A 21,589-nucleotide genomic window follows, 5' to 3' on the forward strand; every position below is an offset into this window, starting at 1 on the left:
TCTACAGAGTGAGTTCCAGGACAGTCAGGACTGCTATACAGAGAAACCCTGTCTTGAAAATAAAAATCATAATCAAGACCGTAGGTTCCGTATTAAGAACCTTAGCTGCTTTTCTTCTTCTCTTCTCTTCCCCTCCCTTCCCCTTCCTCCCTCCCCCCCCCCTTTCTTTCTTACTGTGGTTTTATGAGACAAGGTTTCTCTGTAGCTTTGGAACGTGTCCTAGAACTAGCTCCAGTAGACCAGGCTGGCCTTGAACTCAGAGATCCACCTGCCTCTGTCTCCCAAGGCGTGCAAAACCGCCACCGGCCCTTAGCTGCTTTTCTATTGTCAAGATAAACGCCTGGGCAAGGCAACTTATAAAAGAAAGCATTTAATCTGGGGAGCGTGGTTCCCTAGGGTTAGAGTCCATGGCCATCATGGTGGAGAGCATGGCAGCAGGCAGACAGGCACTGCAATGGACAGTATTTGATAGCCTACATCGTGATCCACAAGCACAGACAGGGAGAGACACTGGGAATGGTGTGAGCTTCTGAAACCTCAAAGCCCACCCCCGAGTGACACACCTCCTTTAACAATCCCAATCTTTCCCCAACAGCTCCACCATCTGTGGACCAGGCACTGAGTGCCAGCCATCAGACTCACATGTCTGACCCCTCCACTCCTAGTGCCAGGGTTGCAGGCAAGGACCACATATCCAGCTTACATGTGGGTGTTGGGGACCCATACTCAGGTCCGCATGCTTGCACGTTGCTGATGCACTGCCCCGACTCCACTTGTTAAAAATAATGCTTCTTACAAATACCAATTCCGAGTCTTAGTCATCATATTACTACTTAAAAGTAAGTATATTTATATACATATTTACATTCTATCACCTTATAACATTATTTTTAGCTAGTTTAACATTTATGTAATTTTTAAAATGAGTAGTTTGAGAACATATGTGGTACCGGAGGTTATTGCTGTAAGCTTTTTCTTACTGAGATGACTAACCAGATGGCCAAGTATGTTTATGAAGGGGATGCTGAGCCATCTAGAGGCTGAAGAGAAAAGTCGAAAGGAGCCCGTCCAGGAGCTCATCTTGAGCAGACATCAGGGACAATCTGATCATAGTAAGACCTCTCTCTTCAGAAAAAAACAAACAAAAAAAAGTTGAAAAATTACAACATTGTGCTTCACACTAACCAAGGCCTAATTTTATGAAAAAAATAAATCATGAGCAGAAAGACAAAGGACAAATTTTGAGCAAGGAGAAAATGATGCATCAAAGTTTTGGTGGTATAGCTCTTCATGTTGTTCAGAAAGGCAAAACAAGAGTTCTGGCATGCAGATGCCATTTCTTTAGCATTTTCAACTATGGTAGAAAGTGAAAGATTAAAAAAAAAGTGAAGTAAGAGTGATTAGATGATTCATTAGAATTTTCATAGATCTTTTCTCCAAAGAAGCAAAATACTGTATCTAAAAATTAAACCACCTATGGTAGTTTGGACGAGATGTCCTCCACTATCGCAGACACTGGAACACTTGGTCCCTAGCTGGTTGCACTGTTTGGCCCATTTAGGTATGTCCTTGCCAAAGAAGTCTATCTCTACGGTGGGACTGGGGTGCCTGAGGTTCCAAAGCCCCATACCATTCCTAGTTAGAGTTCTCGCTTCTTGCTCATGGTTTAAGATGTGAACTCTTAGCTGCTCCTGCCACATGCCTTCCCTCTGACGTCAGACACTAACCCTCTGGAACCATAAGCCCAATAAACTCTTTATTTAGTCACAGTGTTTCATCATAACAAAAAGTAGCTAAGACACCAACACCATCTAAAGCACATATATTTTCATCTAAATATATACAACTGAAAAATGATAGTGGCACAGTTACGTCAAGTCCACTTATACACAAAAGTTTACTCCTGAGGCTACTGCTGAACTTCATTTGAGATTATAAACGTTTTATCAGCAGTTTTAGTGGCCTATCATTATGATCACTTATTTAAAAATAAAAATTCAGCTAATTATGTAGTGAGCTCACCATGCTTTCCTGCTTTTTACTTATCAGTAGTTACTAATTTTGTTCTTATAAGTATATTTAAATTTTATAATAGGAAAAATTACTAAAATTTTTTATCTATATCTATATCTATCTATCTATCTATCTATCTATCTATCTATCTATCATCTATTTATCTATACTGTGTTGGTAGTTAAGCATACCCATTGTAGCATTTGCTGCAAAAGAAAAAGAAAGGTCTGCTTTGAAAATACCACTTGCGGGCCACAAGTAGCTCATGATGCAAAACTGTTAGAGTACAGCATTAGAGAGTAGAATTTTACCAATAGGAAGGTACTCACAAACACTTACGGCTGTGTGAAGTCACGAGTGATGAAATCAGAACTCTTGAACAGCAGGAAGATGTCACTGAGGGTGTTGCACTTCAGAGAACTATTCATTGCTATCCAGTATGCATCCTAAATAATAAACATGTGTGAGTTAAGACACACCCCACAGCTGCAGCTGAGGCACATAAATGAAAGCAACAGCTCACAGCACCTCAAGGGTTTAAAGAAAACGGCCAAGAAAATTTTAGTAGAACTGTCGGATATCAAACACACTTCTTAACAGAAAGAGCATGACAAGGGCATGCCAAACTCAGGTATGTACACTGAAGACCAAGATGGTTCAGTCGGTAAAGGCACGTCCCCAAAGCCTTCATCACTGAAGATCAATACCTGGGCCACACATGGGAGAAGAGAACCAAGTTCCACAAACTGTCCTCTGACCTTCAAGTGTGTATGCACAAGAACACCCACAAAACAAACAAACAAATACAACTTTTTAAAAAGAAGGGCAGTTGTGCACATTGAGATAGTAGGACCCACACTTTTCAGCCCAGGGCCAAGTATTTTCCAGTGTTTTTCATGTTAATACGGAAGGCGAGTTAATGAAGTCACACACAATAGCTAAAAGATTCAATGGCAAAGAAACAGCTATTGTCCAAAATAAAAGTCGTCATTTCCATCCTTCCTGTTTGGGAAGAATGACAAACACCTGGGGCTGGATGGCCAGCATAGTTGAGAGTCTATGTATTCATTCAGAAAGGAAGAAAGTGAAACAGTTTCAACCATCACATCCTAAAACAGTGGCTACGCTGGACATGCGAACAAAACATAAGGGAGCAAGGCTCAGTGCAGTGTGATTAAGTCCCACTTCCATAGTCACAGGATAAATACTCATTGAAAACACTGGGAGGAAGAGAAAAGAAAAAAAACACTGATAATTACCAAAACTATCCAATTATCCACACTACATAGAAGAAAGCACTGGTGTATACAAGCCAATAAATAAAATCAATAAACAAATGGACAAATAAGGAATTTAAAACCAAAAATAATCTTCCCATCAGATAGAGATGAAAATCTGACTGGGAAACTAAAAATGAATTTAAAAACATCTACATGATGTCTTTATAATTTCTCCCAATGAAAAAGGCAGTAACTTCTGGTTAAAGGAAGAATACCTAGCATTTAATTCCACTAAGACATCAGTATTTACATAACAAACCACACAGTTGAATTAGAAAAAAACAAAAGAATGCAACTACCAACTCCAAGGAAAGTAAAATATGGAATAAAACATACTAATAATCATAGTAAGAATACACCAGTGAGTACGTGGTGTTTACAAAATGAAAGCCACTGAAAACATTTAATACTGGGAGAAACCGAAGGCACCGCCAAGAGTGAATACACACTTCCTGCCGCTGTGCACAGCTCATGTGTGTGAGGGGTGTGTACTGACACAAAGACTAGAGGACAGCTTTCAAGGGTTGGCTCTCTCCTGCCTTGTTGGTCCCGAGACTAAACCTGGGTTATCAGGCGATCCCACTGAGCTCTCTGGTCCAGCATATTTATTAGTACTTTTCAGCAGAGAAAATCTTGCTCAACCAAGAAAGTGACATTTTAAGAACTGCAGACTATTGAAATAAAGAAAATTCTAGCACAATGGGCAACACAAGGGATCAAACTGTCTTTTGGTAAAATGCATAGTATTTCACAGACCCAGGAAAGTACACACAGCAAAATCAAAAGAATAAAACAGAGGAAAAAAGATAATAAACTCAATAGCATTTCTTCTAGAATTAGGAATATAATCAAATCTTCCATGGGGATAGAAAATGAAATAAAGAGCAAAACAAACAAGTATTCAAATAAAAAGATTTTCTTATGTGCACCTACCCTTGGGGCACTCCAGTTAAGCTTAGGGAAGACACTACCCCCCAAGGAATTGATAGCTTCCTGGACTTGAGTGTTGAATTCAGGAAACTCTGGTGCCTATAGAGACAGAGAACAAATCATGAACAAGTCAGTATCACTAGAGTCACAGAAAATATGATCAATGTCTCAAGATTGTAGCTAGGATGTTAAAAACAGAATTCTTTAAAATACAAATTATTGTTCCTATTCATCCACTCGACTAAATAAAATCCGCAAGAAAATAATTTTACTAGAAAGAGAAATAATCAGCTTCTCAAAGGGTACTTCCTAAAACAATCAAAACTCTTATCTCTGGAAATACAGATGTCTGTCACCAAGTACACGGTACAAGAGGAACAAATCACTTGTTCTTTCTGAATACTTACATAATGCCAGCATCTAAAGCCAACTGAGCTGGCATATGCCCTGTAATCCCACCACCTGGCAAGCAGAGACGGGAATCAGGAGCTCAGGACCGTTGGCTATAGCAAGTTCAAGGCCAGCTGGGCTAAGGGGATGGCGAGAAAGCAGTATAGAGTGTGCTCTGCACATCAAGCATAAGGACTTCAGTTTAAACCCCAGTACAAAAGCCAGGCGAGGCTGCCCATGTCTGTAACCCCAGCAGATTAAAAGGGCTCACTGGCCAACCAGCCTCGCTGAATGGCGAGCTCCAAGGTTATTGAGAGACCCTGGTTAAAGGCAATGAGAGGAAGAGCGACAGAAGACAACACCCAGTATCTTCCTCTGGCCTCCATGGACACACACAAATGGACTAAGGAGAACTGGTATTTGTCAAGAGAAGAGATTGGGGTGGGGTGGGGTGGGTAATGTCTGGACATACGCTCCAGTTCTCAGAAATATTACCCAATGTTTAACAGGCCATCTGTGGAAAAGGGCCAGCAAAAATGAAAAATACATGATGTGACACACTACTATTTACAGACAAGTTTTAATACAAGCAAAAATCCCAAATAGTGTCTATGTGAGTTAAAATGTCCTTTTCTTTTTGGTTGAATGAGAAACAGACATTTTTGAATAAAAAGTAACTCAGTCTAGTGTTTGTTTCAACCAGGAGGTGACAGAAAAACTACTATTCAACAGGAAGATGCACTTGATTGCCAAGAGGCCCTGCCTGAGGCTTTCGGTAAATATCAACAGGGGTGGAAACAGGGCTTTCTGGGGAGCCAGAACACAAGGACACTGACAAACGCTTCCTGTCACTCTGCCTACATTACCCTCTAGAGAGGGGATTGCTGACCCCTACTGGGCAACCGTAGGTTCTGAAAAAAAATCTAATCAAACTCCATAGTAGAAAAATATTCTGACAAAGTCTATAATTACCTACACACTACAAAACCCATGGACTCTCATGTTCTAGTCCAGAGAAGAGAAATAAAAAACTGAGAAGATTCTGGGAGAAAAGGCTCTTAAAATTGGGAATATACCTCCCAATTAGAAACAATTCATTGGTGGTGGGTTTGGTTTGGTTTGTAGGCTAAAACTTGACCCCTGGCCTGTGTTCCAGGCAAGCACTCCAATACTAAGGTACACTCTCAGCTCTAGAAAGGAATTCTAAGCCAGATGCTAACCTGAAGGCTGGTTAACAAGTTCTCTCATGGTTTCATAGACTGCATTGTATCTCTCTTCCACTAGACTACCACTAACTCAGCTTATCAGAGTGATGAAGATCTCCCAATGAAAACTGAGTTCGGAACCCTGTATTCCCATTTGCCTCTTCCATCAAAACGATGTACCACCCCTCTCGTGCAAATTACTTCCTCTTAATCACCAGGAGCTGCTGATCAGGATGTCCTAGAGCTGTCAATAAAGCCACTTATGTAAGCTCTGCACCAGCAGTAGTTTCTAAAAGATACAACTGGGGCAGTAGAGATGGCTCAGTGCCTAAGAGCACTGGCTGCTCTACCAGAGGACCCAGATTTAATTCTCAGCACCCACATAGCGGCTCACAACTGTCTGTAACTCCAGTTCCAGGAGATCCTACTCCCTCTTCTGATCTCCAAGGCACCAAACATAAACATGGTGCGCAGACATACATGCAGGTAAAACACCCATACACATAAAATTTAAAAATAATAATTATAAAGACAAAATAATTCCATTTCCCCACTCCACAAAATATTGTATGGAAGGACCGCTACATTTCATACATTTGCTTTGGTTTTTGTAGTGCTAAAGATCGACTCTGGGGCTGTGTGCACTTTAGGCAATCTGCAGAAACCCTGGGGTTTTTTTTGTTTGTTTGTTTGTATTGTTTTGCTTTGTTTTTGAGATAGCTTCTCTTGTACACAGGTTGACCTAAGAATCACCACGTAATCAAAACTTGAGCTCTTGACCCTACCTCTCAACCTCCCTTTTGCTGAAAGAATCACTGCCATGCACCACTAAGCCCAGGTCTATTTATTACAGTTTAAAAGATTTGATTGGTTCTCCCAAATCCTCAAAACCAACCAACCGTATGAAATACTAAACTATGAATACTACAGAAAAATTTAAATTATAAAGAATTTACATATAGCACACCATTATGTGATTTTTCACTATGCCCTACTATGAACAACTTGGTAAACTATATAGCTAACACATAACGATGAGAATGACGTTCCATGGATATCCTGAAGGGATCCAGTTGCCACCTCTCCCATCCCAAAGGATTACATATTCACATAATACTCCTGATCACTGTCTTTTCTTTACATTCTATTTTTAATCAGTTTTATTTTATTTTATTTTTATTAAAAATTTCCACCTCCTCCCATTTCCCTCCCCCTCCCCAACTCCCCCTCCCTCTCCAGTCCAAAGAGCAGTCAGGGTTCCCTGCCCTGAGGGAAGTCCAAGGTCCTCCCCGCCCCCCTCCATTCAGATCTAGGAAGGTGAGCATCCAAACAGACTAGGCTCCCACAAAGCCAGTACATGCAGTAGGATCAAAACCCAGTGCCATTGTCCTTGGCTTCTCAGTCAGCCCTCCTTTTCAGCCACATTCAGAGAGTCCGGTCTGATCTTTTAACCAGTTTTAATTACTGCCTAGTTCATCTAAGAGTTAAAGTAAAATCTTTAAAAATGTGTTAAATCAAGAGTTTCATATCTGCATTGTAGTCATGATTTTATACTATAAAAACAACTAATAAACAGATGACATTAATATTATTTCAAGCTCACAGCTCAATTGCCAGTCTTGAACACGGACACCAGTCAGCTGTCCAGGGGAAAGTTCTCATTGTGAGTGAGGTAGAAACCCCTAGACTTTCTGAGATCTCATCAGCTGCCTTTCTAACCTCAATCTGTACCACACTCAATCAGAGAGGCTAGTTTCTTTCTTTCTTGGTCTGAATTGTTTGGTTGGCTGGCTGAATGGTTGGTTGATTTTTGGAGACAGGGTTTCTCTGCAGCTTTGGAGCCTGTCCTAGAACTAGCTCTTGTAGACCAGGTTGGCCTCGAACTCAGAGATCCGCCAGCCTCTACCTCCCGAGTGCTGGGATTAAAGGTGTTTGCCACTACTGGCTTGGAGGGATAAGCCCTCCCCTTGGGGGCGGGCTGCCCTTGGGCGTATGTTTACTGATAAATAGGGCGCACAGATGCTGCGCACTTCCTTCCTGTCTCCGCAGGCTACTCCGCTGGAACCTTGGTTTCGTGAGTCTGGTTTTGTTATTAAACTTGTTCAAATACCTAGTATCATTGGTGCTTATTAATCCAACCGCTGCATTTGGCGCCCAACTAATCCAACCGCTGCACTGGCTGGTTTGAATTGTTTTTAAAAACTACAAAATGCATATAAAAGTTACATTTACTCATGTTCCTAGATTGAAATATTCAAAAATTGGCCATGTTTAACTCAAACTTTTATGTGTTTTTGTTTTACTTTTTTTTTTCAGTGAAGCAAAGCTAAACCAATCGTTAGTTGTATATTTCTTAAAGGATAAACATTACTGAGAGGAATAAAAATCCTAACCATCATTATAAAATTGTTGTATATTCTTCTACACTCATGACTTTAACTCTACAGTACACACACTTATCCATAAATATGGTACTCTAAGAATTTTATATACCATTATGACTTGCTATACATACTTCTATTTTTTAAGATTTTATTTTTTTACTTTATATGTATGACTGTTTTGTTTGTACGTGTGTATGTACTGTGTTATATCCAAGTCTGGCACCATAGAGGCCAGAAGAGGGCAACAGATTCCCTAGAACTAAAGTTATAGCCATCTATCAGCTGCCATGTGGGTCTGGGAACCAATCCTGGGTTGTCGAGAAATGCAGCCGGTGCTTTTGGCTGCTGAGCCATCTCTATAGTCTCCAGTCTCTACGCACACTTTTAATGACTTGACTTGGGGGAGGGACAGAGATGAATCCACGTTGCACTATCTTTAAGCAATACTTCCAAATACAAGTTCACCGTGGTGCTTCTGAAATCTTAGTATTTCCTTCTTTGTTTTTGAGACAAGGCCAAGGATCTTAGCCCAAAATGGTGTCCAGACTGCAATCCAGATTGCACACCCAAGTCTCCTGAGTGCTAGGTTTATAAGTAGGTGATTCATATTCATCCCTCCCTCTCCTTCTCCTCTCAAGGATGGGTGTTCCTCATTCGATAGCTTTTAACTTATACTAGTGAATGATAAACTCCGGATTTTCCTTCAGTGGACCAGGTTTCAATATCTCCTCGACTAAGAGTTATCCATCCATGAGTGTTCCTAGTACCTGTCTCCACTTACTTCTATCTGGAGAGCTTAATTACTTAAATATATTTATTAGCTTTTTATTGTAAAATAATGGCAGACTTCCAGGAATGTAAGAGCAGCAAGAATGCCTACATACTATTCAGACTCTTTTCTCCTTTCACCCTATTTGCTTTATTGTCGTTCCCCAAACCCTACTATCTAGGCATGTCTATATTTATATTTACACCATGCAGTGAATTCTTTTCCCATGATGTTTTAGAACACACTGCAATCATTAATCCCTTTACCCCTAAATATGAATATGTATTTCCTAAAAAGCTGTTTAAACATCCTTGTAGAAAAGAGTAAACAATCACAATCAAGAGGCTTACATAAATAGAACATCACTGCCTAATCTCATTGTACTGAAGCATGCCCACTATTCCTCACAATCTTTTATAGCAAAAGGAAAACCAGAACCTTTTTCTTATCTAGAATCCATTGCAGTCATGTTTCCTATAACTTCTAACAGCTGGTTCTCTCTGTGGTGCTTATTGCTCACGACCTTGATGTTTTTAGAGAGTTTACAGAGAGCTGGCTTCTGGGATTTTTGTCATGCTCCTATCAATCTTTTCCATTCTGTTGGTGTCTGGCACAGCAAGCTACTGTGGGTCCATTTCACTTTCCAACTTCAGTCCTAAGTTTCAGTTTAGTGGAGAATGGTGTTCAAAGCCTGCATAAAGGCATGAAGTATGCTCCCTGCCACCATGATGAATGTCACTGATTCTGCAACTTCTCAGTACACAGGAGCAGGGAAAACACACACACACACACACACACACACACACACACACACACACACACACAGAGTTAGCAATGATTTCAAGACTTATTCATTTATTTGTTGTATGGGTTGATGTGAAATGTGTGCTCACAGAGGTCAGAAGCCATAGAGCATGAGATCTCCTGGAGCTGAAGTTACAGGTGGTTGTAAGTCACCTGATATGGATGCTGGAAACTGAACCCAGGACTTCTGTATTAGCAAAAAACATTTTTCCCATTCCCACTGTTCTGATTTTAAAGTTTGTGTCTCTCCAAAATTCATGTCAAACCTGAATCCCAACCACAGTGATATTGGGAGGTTTGACGTTTAGGAAGTTAAGTCACGAGAGGCTATACCTTCATGAATAGAGTTAATAGCTTCATAAAGGACACCAGAGAACCTTCCAGCTCTTCATCTCCCCTGCCTCCTTTAGCACGGTCTTATACAGCAATAAGGGGCCATCTTGAAGCAGTGACAGCCTCTTTCCAGACACTATGTGTACCTGTTTTTGGATTTCCTACGAGAAACAAATTTCTATTATTTCTAAATTACTCAGTCTAGGAAGGGGATACATGTGACATGAGAGCAGAAAGAGGAGCTAATTAAGAATGGGAGCACCAAGGAGAGGGGGGAAGATCATGGGGAATGAAAGAGCAAAGTGTGACAATATACATGTATGGAGATGTCTGATGGAAATGTGAAGATATACATATATGGAGATGTCTGATGGAAGTGTGACGATATACATGTATGGAGATGTCATGATGAAATCCATTTCTTTATGTGTGAAGTACTTGCTTTTCAGGAGTGATCCCCAGAAGTCACATAAAAACTCAAGGCCAACACTGAAGTACGTACTTATAATCTCCCAGCTAGAATAAGGGACTAGAAAGAAACCTGGGAATTTCTGGTCAGCTAGTCTAGCCTAACTTGCATGTTCTGACCATTGACAGATTCTGTCTTAAATGAAGTGAATGGTGTTCCTTTTATTCTTCCTTTTTAAAAAAAAAAAAAAAATGTTTATTTATTTATTTATTATGTATACAGTGTCCTGCCTGCAGGCCAGAAGAAGATGCCAGATCAAATTACAGATGGTTGTGAGCCACCATGTGGCTGCTGGGAAATGAACTCAGGACTTCTGGAAGAGCAGCCAATGCTCTAAACCTCTGAGCCATCTCTCCAGGCCCTCTTCCCTCTTCCTTCCTTTCTTCTTCTTCCCTTTGAGACAGGGTTTCTCTGTGTAATAAATAGTCTTGTAGACCAGGTTGGCCTTGGACTCACAGAGATTTGCACCCATCTCTGCCTCCCAAGCTGAAATTACCACCACCAGTTATGAATGACATTCTTAGCAATGATACCCAAGGTTGTCCTCTGGACTTCACATGCACATGGGCATGTGTGCATGCACACCTATATGCATATGCACCTGCACACATATACATAATAAGTAAATATTAACAAGTAGATAGAAATGAATTGTCCAGTATACTTTGTTACAGCAGAAGGAACAGACTAAGTCACATACATTATCTACCCATCTATATTATTTAAATGTGAGCTCATATACTAATCACCCTTACCCCCATTAAGATCCAGGTCAAGTGTATCAGTGGATGGATGGCTGCATACCCATGAGAGCACACAGAGCACAAAGTGGGTGGGTAATCAAAAAAAAAGAGGACTCAAGTTGGGCGTGGGGATGGGAGGGGGGTCTGAGAAGTTAGGGGGAGGAGTAGATATGAATATGACCAAAAAATATTGTATGTAGATATGAAATCTCAAAGAGTACATAAAAATATTATATTTTAAAAATCTTGACCACATATTGCTTCCCACTGAAGCATTTCTGGATGCCCTCAGTTAACTGTTCTCTCTGCTCTGACCTTCTGGCCAACTACCTCCCGCCTTAAGTCATCCTGCTCCCTGGTTTACAAACCCTCTGATGGCAGAAATCAAATATCTTTGTTCCAAGAGCCCAGTTTAGTGGTCTGAGTATGACAGAATCACACTGAGCTAAATGGGATTTTCATATACAAGAGTGATATGCATGGCATCTGGAATAAACAAGACAAAAATGTCCCATCACTGCATCTGCTGGCATGGTAATCTAAGAAACAACACCACTTTTAGACATCTCCACATCTTTTCATGTATCCTTGAAACTGTATCTCTTTAATCAAAATAAACGAAAGCACCTCTAAGTAGTACTTCAGTCTCACTTGAAAGAAATAACTTTATGCCATTTAAATATCCTTGAATAAATGAATACAGACTTTTCACTTTAATTCCTATTCATCTGGGAACCTCAGAGCTAATATTTGGCTTGATCTCATCTTTCAGGGCCTAATAGAATCAAGTGGAGCATCAAATATGTACTTTTGATATTTCTTTTGCAAGGGGGGGGGGGAGAGGGCAAACGATGCTTGCCTGTTAAACAATGACGTAAGTGATAACCCACGGGCAGTAGGCCATCCCAGCGCAAACACAATAAACCCAGTGGCAGGCACTTAGGCCCTGAGGCGCACTCTTGGACGATAGTGTGAGCCTGCTCCATGTTGGTGCAGCTTTGCTCTTACCGTTAGTGTGGTTGTGTTCTCATCATCGGACCACTGCATGGACAAGAAGACAGAAAGAAAACATTAAGTTTAAATACTATACTGGGATAACTAAGGCAGTATGCTACCTAAAAATGACACACAGGAGACACCTTTCCCTGAACATAGTCTATGAGGAGATGGTTCAGTAGGTAAAAGCACTTGCTACTCAAACATGAGGACCTGAGTTCTAATCGTCAATACCCATGTAAAAAGCCAGAAGCAGCTGTGCAGTCCTGGAACCCTAGTGTTGAAGTGGGGTGGAGGGTATCCATGGGGCCTGCTGGCCAGTGCTAGCCTAGCTGAAGCACAGTGAGCTCCAAGTTCAGCAAAAGAATGTTTCAAGGAAATACAATGGAGAGTGACAGAGCAGAATACTGGGTGTCCTTCACTGGCCTCTGTGCCCTTGCACAGGGGACATACATAAGTATGCATAAGCTCATATACCACACATATATACCATGTATGTGTAGATATATATTTGACATATTAAGTCAAAGTAAGACTTTCATGCAATAAAACCTAAGGTAAGATCTGTCAAAAGCATTTCAGAGATTGTCTAAATGAGAACAGATACTAAACAGACTTTCTCTACTGACCTGTGTTTCTTCTGCTTCATTATCACTGTCTGCCTGGGAACATGTTGGCGGATCTTCCCTAAGAAAACATAAAGCAAATATTAAGTGAGAAAAATACTTTGGTGCCATGAAGACATAATTTCAAATGTACTGTATTTTATAAATAAATAAAAGCAAAACAGTTTTACTATTGGAGAGTAATATAAAGAAATGTTCAGGCCAGGTAGTGGTGGCACATGCCTTTAATCCCAGCACTCAGGAGGCAGAAGGAGGCGAATCTCTGTGAGTTCAAGGCCAGCCTGGACTGCAAGAGTGAGTTCCAGAACAGGCTCCAAAGCTACAGAGAAACCCTGTCTAGAAAACCAAAAGAAAAAAAGGAAAGAAAGAAAGGAAGGGAGAAAGAAAGAAAGAAAGAGAGAGAGAGAGAGAGAGAGAGAGAGAGAGAGAGAGAGAAAGAAAGAAAGAAAGAAAGAAAAGAAGGTTCACTTATTGAAACATAAATATAATACGGAATTTAAATAAATAAATGTCAGGCAGTGGTAGCACATACCTTTAATCTCAGCACTCAGGAGGCAGAGGCAGGTGGATCTCTGAGTTAGAGGCCAACCTGGTCTACAGAGGGAGTTCCAGAGCAGCCAAAGCCACACACAGAGAAACCCAGTCTCAAAAAGCTATAGATACATACATAGATAGATAGATAGATAGATAGATAGATAGATAGAGAAAAAGAGAGAGAGATAGCGATAGATAGATATACAGACAGACACACAGACAGACAAAACATGGAATTAATGGGAGCATACTGCTAGAAAGAGAAGAAAACGTTCTGCCTGCTCAAAAATCATTCAAACCAGGAGAAAAAAAAAAATCTCCATCTTACCTTGTTGAAATAAGAAGCGGCGGGGCTGCGTCCCCAACACCCCGGCCGCTTGGCTAGCTCATGCCCGAAATAATTACACGGAAACTGTATTCTTTCAAACACTGCCTGGCCCGGCTAGTTTTAGTTTCTTATTGGCTAGCTCTTACATATTGTTCTAACTCATTTCTAATATTCTGTGTAGCCCACGAACTGGCTTACCAGGAAAGATCTTAACCTGCCTCTGTCTGGAGTGGGAGAATCATGGCGACTCCTTGACTTAGCTTCTTTCTCCCAGCATCCTGTTCTGCTTTCTCCGCCTACCTAAGGGTTGGCCTATCAAATGGGCCTAGGCAGTTTCTTTATTAGTAAGAAATCACTCCCACATCATTAGCTAATACGTATTCTTCACAGATCTGGAGAAGACAATAATCAACTTTATATGGAAAAACGAAAAACCCAGGATAGCCAAAACAATCTTATACAATAAAGGAACGTCTGGAGGCATTACCATCCCTGACTTCAAACTCTATTACAGAGCTACAGTATTGAAAACAGCTTGGTATTGGCATAAAAACAGAGAAGTCGACCAATGGAATCGAATAGAAGACCCTGACTTTAACCCACAAACATATGAACACCTGATTTTCGATAAAGGAGCTAAAAGTATACAATGGAAAAAAGAGAGCATCTTCAACAAATTGTGCTGGCAAAACTGGATGTCAATCTGTAGAAGAATGAAAATAGACCCATATCTATCACCATGCACAAAACTCAAGTCCAAGTGGGTGAAAGACCTCAATATCAGTCCAAACACACTGAACCTGATTGAAGAGAAAGTGGGAAGTACTCTACAACACGTGGGCACAGGAGACCACTTCCTACGTATAACCCCAGCAGCACAGACAGTAAGGGCCTCATCGAATAAATGGGACCTCCTGAGACTGAGAAGCTTCTGTAAAGCAAAGGACACTGTCGCTAAGACAGAAAGGCAACCCACTGACTGGGAGAAGATCTTCACCAACCCCACAACTGACAAAGGTCTGATCTCCAAAATATATAAAGAACTCAAGAAACTAGACCGTAAAAGGCTAATCAACCCAATTATAAAATGGGGCACTGAGTTGAACAGAGATCTCTCAACAGAAGAAGTTCAAATGGCCAAAAGACACCTAAGGTCATGCTCAACTTCCTTAGCGATCAGGGAAATGCAAATCAAGACAACTTTAAGATACCATCTTACACCTGTCAGAATGGCGAAAATCAAAAACACCAATGATAGCCTTTGCTGGAGAGGTTGTGGAGAAAGGGGTACACTCATCCATTGCTGGTGGGAATGCAAACTTGTGCAACCACTCTGGAAAGCAGTGTGGAGGTTTCTCAGGAAATTTGGGATCAACCTACCCATGGACCCAGCAATACCACTCTTGGGAATATACCCAAGAGAGGCCTTATCACACAACAAAAGTATATGCTCTACTATGTTTATAGCAGCATTGTTTGTAATAGCCAGAACCTGGAAACAACCTAGATGCCCTTCAATTGAAGAATGGATGAAGAAAGTATGGAATATATACATATTAGAGTACTACTCAGCAGTAAAAAACAAGGACTTCTTGAAGTTTGCAGGCAAATGGATGGAAATAGAAAACACCATCCTGAGTGAGGTAAGCCAGACCCAAAAAGAGGAACATGGGATGTTCTCACTCATATTTGGTTTCTAGCCATAAATAAAGGACATTGAACCTATAATTCGGGTTCTTAGAGAAGCTAAATAAGAAGGAGAACCCAAAGAAAATCATATAGGCATCCTCCTGAATATTAAACTTCATCAGGCGATGAAAGGAGACAGAGACAGAGACCCACATTGGAGCACCGGACTGAAATCTCAAGGTCCAAATCAGGAGCAGAAGGAGAGAGAGCACAAGCAAGGAACTCAGGACCGCGAGGGGTGCACCCATACACTGAGACAATGGGGATGTTCTATCAGGAACTCACCAAGGCCAGCTGGCCTGGGTCTGAAAAAGCCTGGGTCAAAACTGGTCTCGCTGAACATAGCGGACAAGGAGGACTACTGAGACCTCAAGAACAATGGCAACGGGTTTTTGATTCTACTGGACCTATTGGTTTCGTGGGAGCCTAGGCAGTTTCGTGGATGCTCACCTTACTAGACCTGGATGGAGGTGGGTGGTCCTTGGACTTCCCACAGGGCAGGGAACCCTGATTGCTCTTTGGACTGACGAGGGGGGGGGACTTGATTGGGGGAGGGGGAGGGAAAGGGGAGGCGGAGGTGGGGAAGAGACAGAAATCTTTAATAAAAAAAAAAAAAAGAATCATGCACAACTCTGACCCAAATATTTGAGAAAGTGGCAGCAAAGACAGGGAAGATCCAACTAGATAAGGGCAGACACATAGGGAAATGGGAAGAGCTACCCATACAGCTAATGAACAGCATGGGGGCAAACCAGGAAAGCTGAGCATACACAATGCTGTCAGGGATTACTCTGGATCTGCACTGGACTACAAAGGAAGAAAATTAAATTATTTCTTCGCAGGTTTATTCTGCCTTCCCACCCATCACATTCCAGTATTTCCCCATCCCTCTAAGTTAGACTAGCTTCAAGACTCATTCTGACCCACATAATTTATCCAAAGCAACAGCACCTGATTCTGAACCAGGCCACCGGAAGTCCTTACAGCTTTCCCTTACACCCTTTTGGAAAGCTTTCACTGCTTGGTAAAGAAGCCAGGGCTAGCCTACTGAGGATGAGGAGGTCCACATGGAAAAGGAGACCCAAGTGACACATTAACTGACAGAAGACTTGCCCAGGGCCAAGAATGAAGGAAGACCGGATTTTACCATATGTACAAGTCAACAAGTTACTGGACAAGTGCACAGCTGGTTGGACACTAGCAGATATCATAAAGTCCCGACTCAGAGGTAAAGGCTCTGTTACAGGACAGCACAAAGCATGAGTCCATCTCTGAACCGGTTCCCTCTTGACTCCCGGCCCCTCCCTCCCTCCCTCCCTCCCTCCCTCCCTCTCTCTCTCTCTCTCTCCCTCCCTCCCTCAGTTTGTTTTTCGAGACAGGGTTTCTCTGTGTAACAGCCCTGGCTGTCCTGAAACTAGTGCTGTAGACCAGACTGGCCTCAAACTCCCAGAGATCTGCCTGCCTTTGCCTCCCGAGTGCTGGGACTAAAGGCATGTGCCGCCACCACCCAGCTGAACCCATCTTTACTGTAGAGGACACGTGTACTTTGTAAAAGAGTTTCTATGTAGTCACACCTTAAACTTTACTGTGCAAGTGGAACTGAGATAATTGTTACCAGAAAACTTTTTTCCAAAACTGTACTGTACTTAAATGTCTAAAATAAACTGGTGTCAGACTCTAGAAGTTTGAAACAGCCCTGGCTACTGAGTCATGTTAAACAAGACTTCCTTCTTGCCTCAAGTGGATTTCTCTGCAGGCTGTAGCATCTTCAGGGACTCCCACATACAGGGAGTAAACAACTCACTAACCATCTTAGGCAGAACCCTAATACTGAGCTTGCAATTATTTCTCTTTTTTCAATTATTTCCTTATTCTTTAATTATACCACACTAATGAGGCTCTACTTTAACAATTTTCACATTATTAAAAGGTTATCAATGGCCAGGGAGTGGTGTATCACACCTGCAATCTCAGCACTCAGGAGGCATAGGCAGGCAAATCTTTGAGTTTGAGGCCAGCCTGGTCTACAGAGCAAACTCAAGACAGCCAGAGCTACACGGAGAAACCCTCTCTAAAAAAAAAAAAAAAAAAAAAAAAAAAAAAAAAGAAAGAAAGAGGGGGCGGGAGAGATGGCTCAGCAGTTAAGAATACTGGCAGCTCTTCCAGAGGACCTGGGTTCAAGTCCCAGCACCCACATGACAGTTCACAACTGTCTGCAATTCCAGTTCCAGGGAATCTGACAAGCTCACACTGACATACATGCAGACAAAACAACAATGGATATAAAATAGGAATAAATAAATAATTAATAATTTTAAAAACAAGAAAAAAAAAGGGGGGGGGGGCAACGATGCCAAGAAGCCAGAAATAAAATCCAGAAAGCTACACTAGAAATCCAGCAGGCAATAATGAGGCTAACCTGCACACACAATAAACTGCTGGCGAGTGTGGGAATATGATAAAACTGTCTCAAAACAAACAAACAAGGGGCTGAAGAGTAAAAGCTCCTGCTGCACAACCCCGAGGACCTAAACATAAATCTCAAGGACTTGCTTCCTTGTTTCTTTCTTTATCTTGAAAAAGGCTTTACTGTGTGGTAGACTGGCCTGGAAATTGGTGTGTAGACCAGGATGACCTTGAGTTCACAGAGATCCATCCGCTTCTGCTCCAGAATGAAGAGGATGGTGTGCCTAGGCTAATCTACTCACCCATGCAAAACCGTTGATTTAATCAGTACACTGGCTCTTGATGATTATAAAGGATTGTTTTCTGATATGCTTTACCTTCCTGAAACCACCAGAGTCCCGTCGTCGAGTAGATAGTCTTTCACATTCTGAGGAAGTGGGAGAATGACACTGGAAGAAACAAAACACATCATTCAAAAGGACTAGTCACAGTGGAGAGATGCAGACAGATTTTCTGAGGGACCGCCAGCTCATAAAAAACCCATATGGAGACTTATTATTAAGTATGAAAGCTTGGCCTATAGCTTAGGCTTGTTACTTTTTCTTTTCTTTCTTCTTTTTTGTTTTTGTTTTTTGAGACAGGGTTTCTTTGTGTAGCCTTCAATGTCCTAGAACTAACTCTGCTGACCAGGTGGGCCTGAAACTCACAGAGATCCGCCTGTCTCTGCGTCCCAAGCACTGGGATTAAAGGTGTGCGCCACCATCACCAGGTTTAGGCTTGGTTCTAACTAGTTCTCATAACTTGAATTAACCCATTTCTATTTATCTATGTGCTGCCACATAGCTCATGGCTTTTAACTCTCCTCCTGCAAGTCTTCTTCCCTGGGCTTCTGACGGGTGACTCCTCCTTTCTTTTTCCCCAAGCTCTCTCTGTCCAGAAGTCCTGCCGAACCTCTTCCTGCCTAGATATTGGCCATTTAGCTCTTTATTAAACCAATTAGAAGGTGTCTAGGCAAAGACATATCTTTGTACAAAAAGATTATTCCACAACAGAGAGAAAGGATCCCACACAAGTCATTTTATAACCATTTGTGAAAATAAAAACATATTTAGATCATTTTAACATGAAACAGAGCAAAAACCAGGAGCTAGTACAACATGAATAGACACTGCAGTTTATATAATTACCACAGAAGTTCTTACAATGAAATAAGAAAACAAAACACCACCCAAATCCAGAGAAACAGACAGAAATCACAACTAGCCAGAGCGCTGAGGATGAGTGTAGAACGGCCATCTCTAACGGGAACATCTATATCACCCTCACTCCTGAGGCTCGGGGACACCGCTGAAGAGCGGGTAGGAATCTGTAAGCGAGGCTGCAAGGAGCACGATGACGTGCTGTTTTCTGCACAGTATGCGGCACCGCGCTCATGAACTCCCAGTAGCCGTGGTAACCAGCAAAAGAGCAAGAGAGACAAAATCCCAGCATGCCTTACTCCCAGCTGAGAGCTATTGACAACTGATGGTTGCTGTGGGAAAAAGAGTCATTTTTCTTAGGTGATGTGGATACTGGAAGATTGCCCCAACTCCAGTGGATGGCCTTACTCCCGTGCTTATACAGGCATCACTAACTGAACTGAGAGAGATAGTAGAAAAAAAAAAAAGCAGGGTAGGAAGTTGGGAGATGCACTGTTTCTTAGACCCGCGAGATGGGCAAGGGGGAAATGGCAAGACTAGGATCAAAATACCTGTGTACATGTAGGAAATTCTCAAAGAATAAATAAAACTATTTTTAAAAAGGAATTTGCATAATCTGCTCTGAATCAAAAACTAATAAACACCAAATACTAATGCTAAGCCAATAGGCAGGATGTTTGTTTTCAGCACTGAAGCAGAAAATGTCTGCCATACGCCATCACCTCATCTGTCTGGACTGTGAAGGGCTGTCCTGTTAGGTGCTGGTGATATCACCGCTGGGTTAGACAGACCAAGGAAAGGGTTTAAAGCAGAATAAATGCTTTTAGGCTGCTAAACGATAGCTTAGTGGGTAAAGGCACCTGCCATCAAGACTGATGACTTGAGGTTCAAGCCCTAGGACACACACACACACACAGAGACACACACACTAACTAAAAGAAACATTTTAAAGGTGGTTTCAGGCAGCACGGCTTAGGCATAGACTGTCTAGAGATGCCAGACAATCCCATTCACCAGCTTATTTCCACTGCCGTCTTCACATACATGGCATACATTTTAAGTGAATTAAAATAATTTGCTCAATGGGAGTTTATTCAATTCAAAAGGAAACAAGCCATGTTTTGTGTGTGTTTATTATGTACTAGAAAGAGTATCAGCACTTTAAGCATGTGACACTCATAATAAACCTACTACTTTCTGTGTTTTCCAAAGGAGGGCTAGGGAGATTAAGAAATCTGCTGAAGATGTTGCTAGAACCAGAATTCAAAGGCAGACAGATGGTTCGGACGCTAGAGTTTAACTTTTAATTACCATATGCTTATTCTGCTTAAGACAAAGGAGCACTATGACAGAGGTTACAACAGACAGTTACATAGAAACCAAAGGGCAGTTTTGAAGAATCTTCAGTGCAGAACAGGAAATGGTGGTGCCTGTCTGTAACCCCAGCACTTGGGAGACTGAGGTAGAAAGGGCACCAGTTCAATAGCCAGACTCTCTCAAAACGACAGACAAAAGGAACGAAAAGGGATTTTCAGCACAAAAATGACTGACAAGTTCACATGTGTCATAACAAAGTATATGTGTGTGTTACACACACACACACAATCTATCCCTGTTAGTGAATGAAAGCCTATCTGCATCTTTCAGATCTTACGATTGCTTTTGAATGCTGGAGATGGTCTCTTAGCTGCCTTGCATTTGAGTGATAAGATAACGGATTCACCAGAGGCATTCTGCAAACCCGCGTAGACACCTTGTTCTAGGCCAGGGAACTAGAGAACAAGTATGACTCCACTCTTTTTCCAGCTGGGTTGCTGCTTCTCAGAACACTGGACCATCAGTAGCAACGTAACCACCTAACGTTTCCTATACACGACCGCACTGGAGCTTCCCAACTTGCAGGTCGGGTCAGTAGCACCGCCCTCATTTTACAGTGACGGAACTTCAACTGTCACCAGACGGGTAAGTCAACAGCAAAGCGCACTACCCAATTTGGTTTGGTTTTGTTTATCGCCTGGCACTTCTGGCAATTCCAAAAGTATCTATCTCGATTTAATCTGCCTATGACCCTCACCGCTTTCCTAGCTCTCTCGACACGCGCCTTGACTGGCGTCAGGAAACACGGCAAATGTCTGATCTACTTCGTTAATCCTGTCACCTCAAACCTCAGGGAGTCGACAGCTCCATACCTTCGCTCCCACTGAGTCGCTAGAAGGCCTGCCTTCTTGTTTACTTTTCTGAAGGAGAAGGGATTTGCCCAAACATCACAGCTCGCCTCTGGGCATCTTACCTCTTGATGGTAAGGCTTCGGAAGAGGGGGTACCAGGCGGAGAACTGACAGTGACTAACATGCTCCTTCTTCATCCTCCACCTGCCGCGTCCACCGCTGCCTTTCTTCTCTCCCGCCTGCACTCTCCCGGAACCCGGCGTGTCACTTCCGGAAGTGCCCACCAAGCTGTTTTGATGCAAGGACTCTTCCGGTCCGTTAAAA

General features: G+C 41.9%; 1 protein-coding gene across 1 annotated transcript in view; it reads right to left on the reverse strand.

The window, feature by feature from the left end:
- Nucleotides 1-21,531, reverse strand: part of Cdc123 (cell division cycle 123) — a 43,192-nt gene extending 21,661 nt beyond the window's left edge. Inside the window, exons 1-6 of the mRNA XM_050150595.1 lie at nucleotides 21,389-21,531; nucleotides 18,277-18,348; nucleotides 12,946-13,003; nucleotides 12,329-12,361; nucleotides 4,227-4,322; nucleotides 2,353-2,459 (exon numbers count right to left, since the gene is read on the reverse strand). Coding sequence (XP_050006552.1) covers nucleotides 2,353-2,459; nucleotides 4,227-4,322; nucleotides 12,329-12,361; nucleotides 12,946-13,003; nucleotides 18,277-18,348; nucleotides 21,389-21,462 — 440 coding nt within the window. The 5' untranslated portion in view covers nucleotides 21,463-21,531. The remainder of the gene's footprint in view (nucleotides 1-2,352; nucleotides 2,460-4,226; nucleotides 4,323-12,328; nucleotides 12,362-12,945; nucleotides 13,004-18,276; nucleotides 18,349-21,388) is intronic.
- Between the last annotated feature and the right edge of the window lie 58 nt (nucleotides 21,532-21,589).

This window comes from Alexandromys fortis, unplaced genomic scaffold (assembly GCF_014885135.2).
Source record: "Alexandromys fortis isolate MF-2015 unplaced genomic scaffold, M_Fortis_MF-2015_v1.1 scaffold_69, whole genome shotgun sequence".
NCBI classification, from domain to species: domain Eukaryota; kingdom Metazoa; phylum Chordata; class Mammalia; order Rodentia; family Cricetidae; genus Alexandromys; species Alexandromys fortis.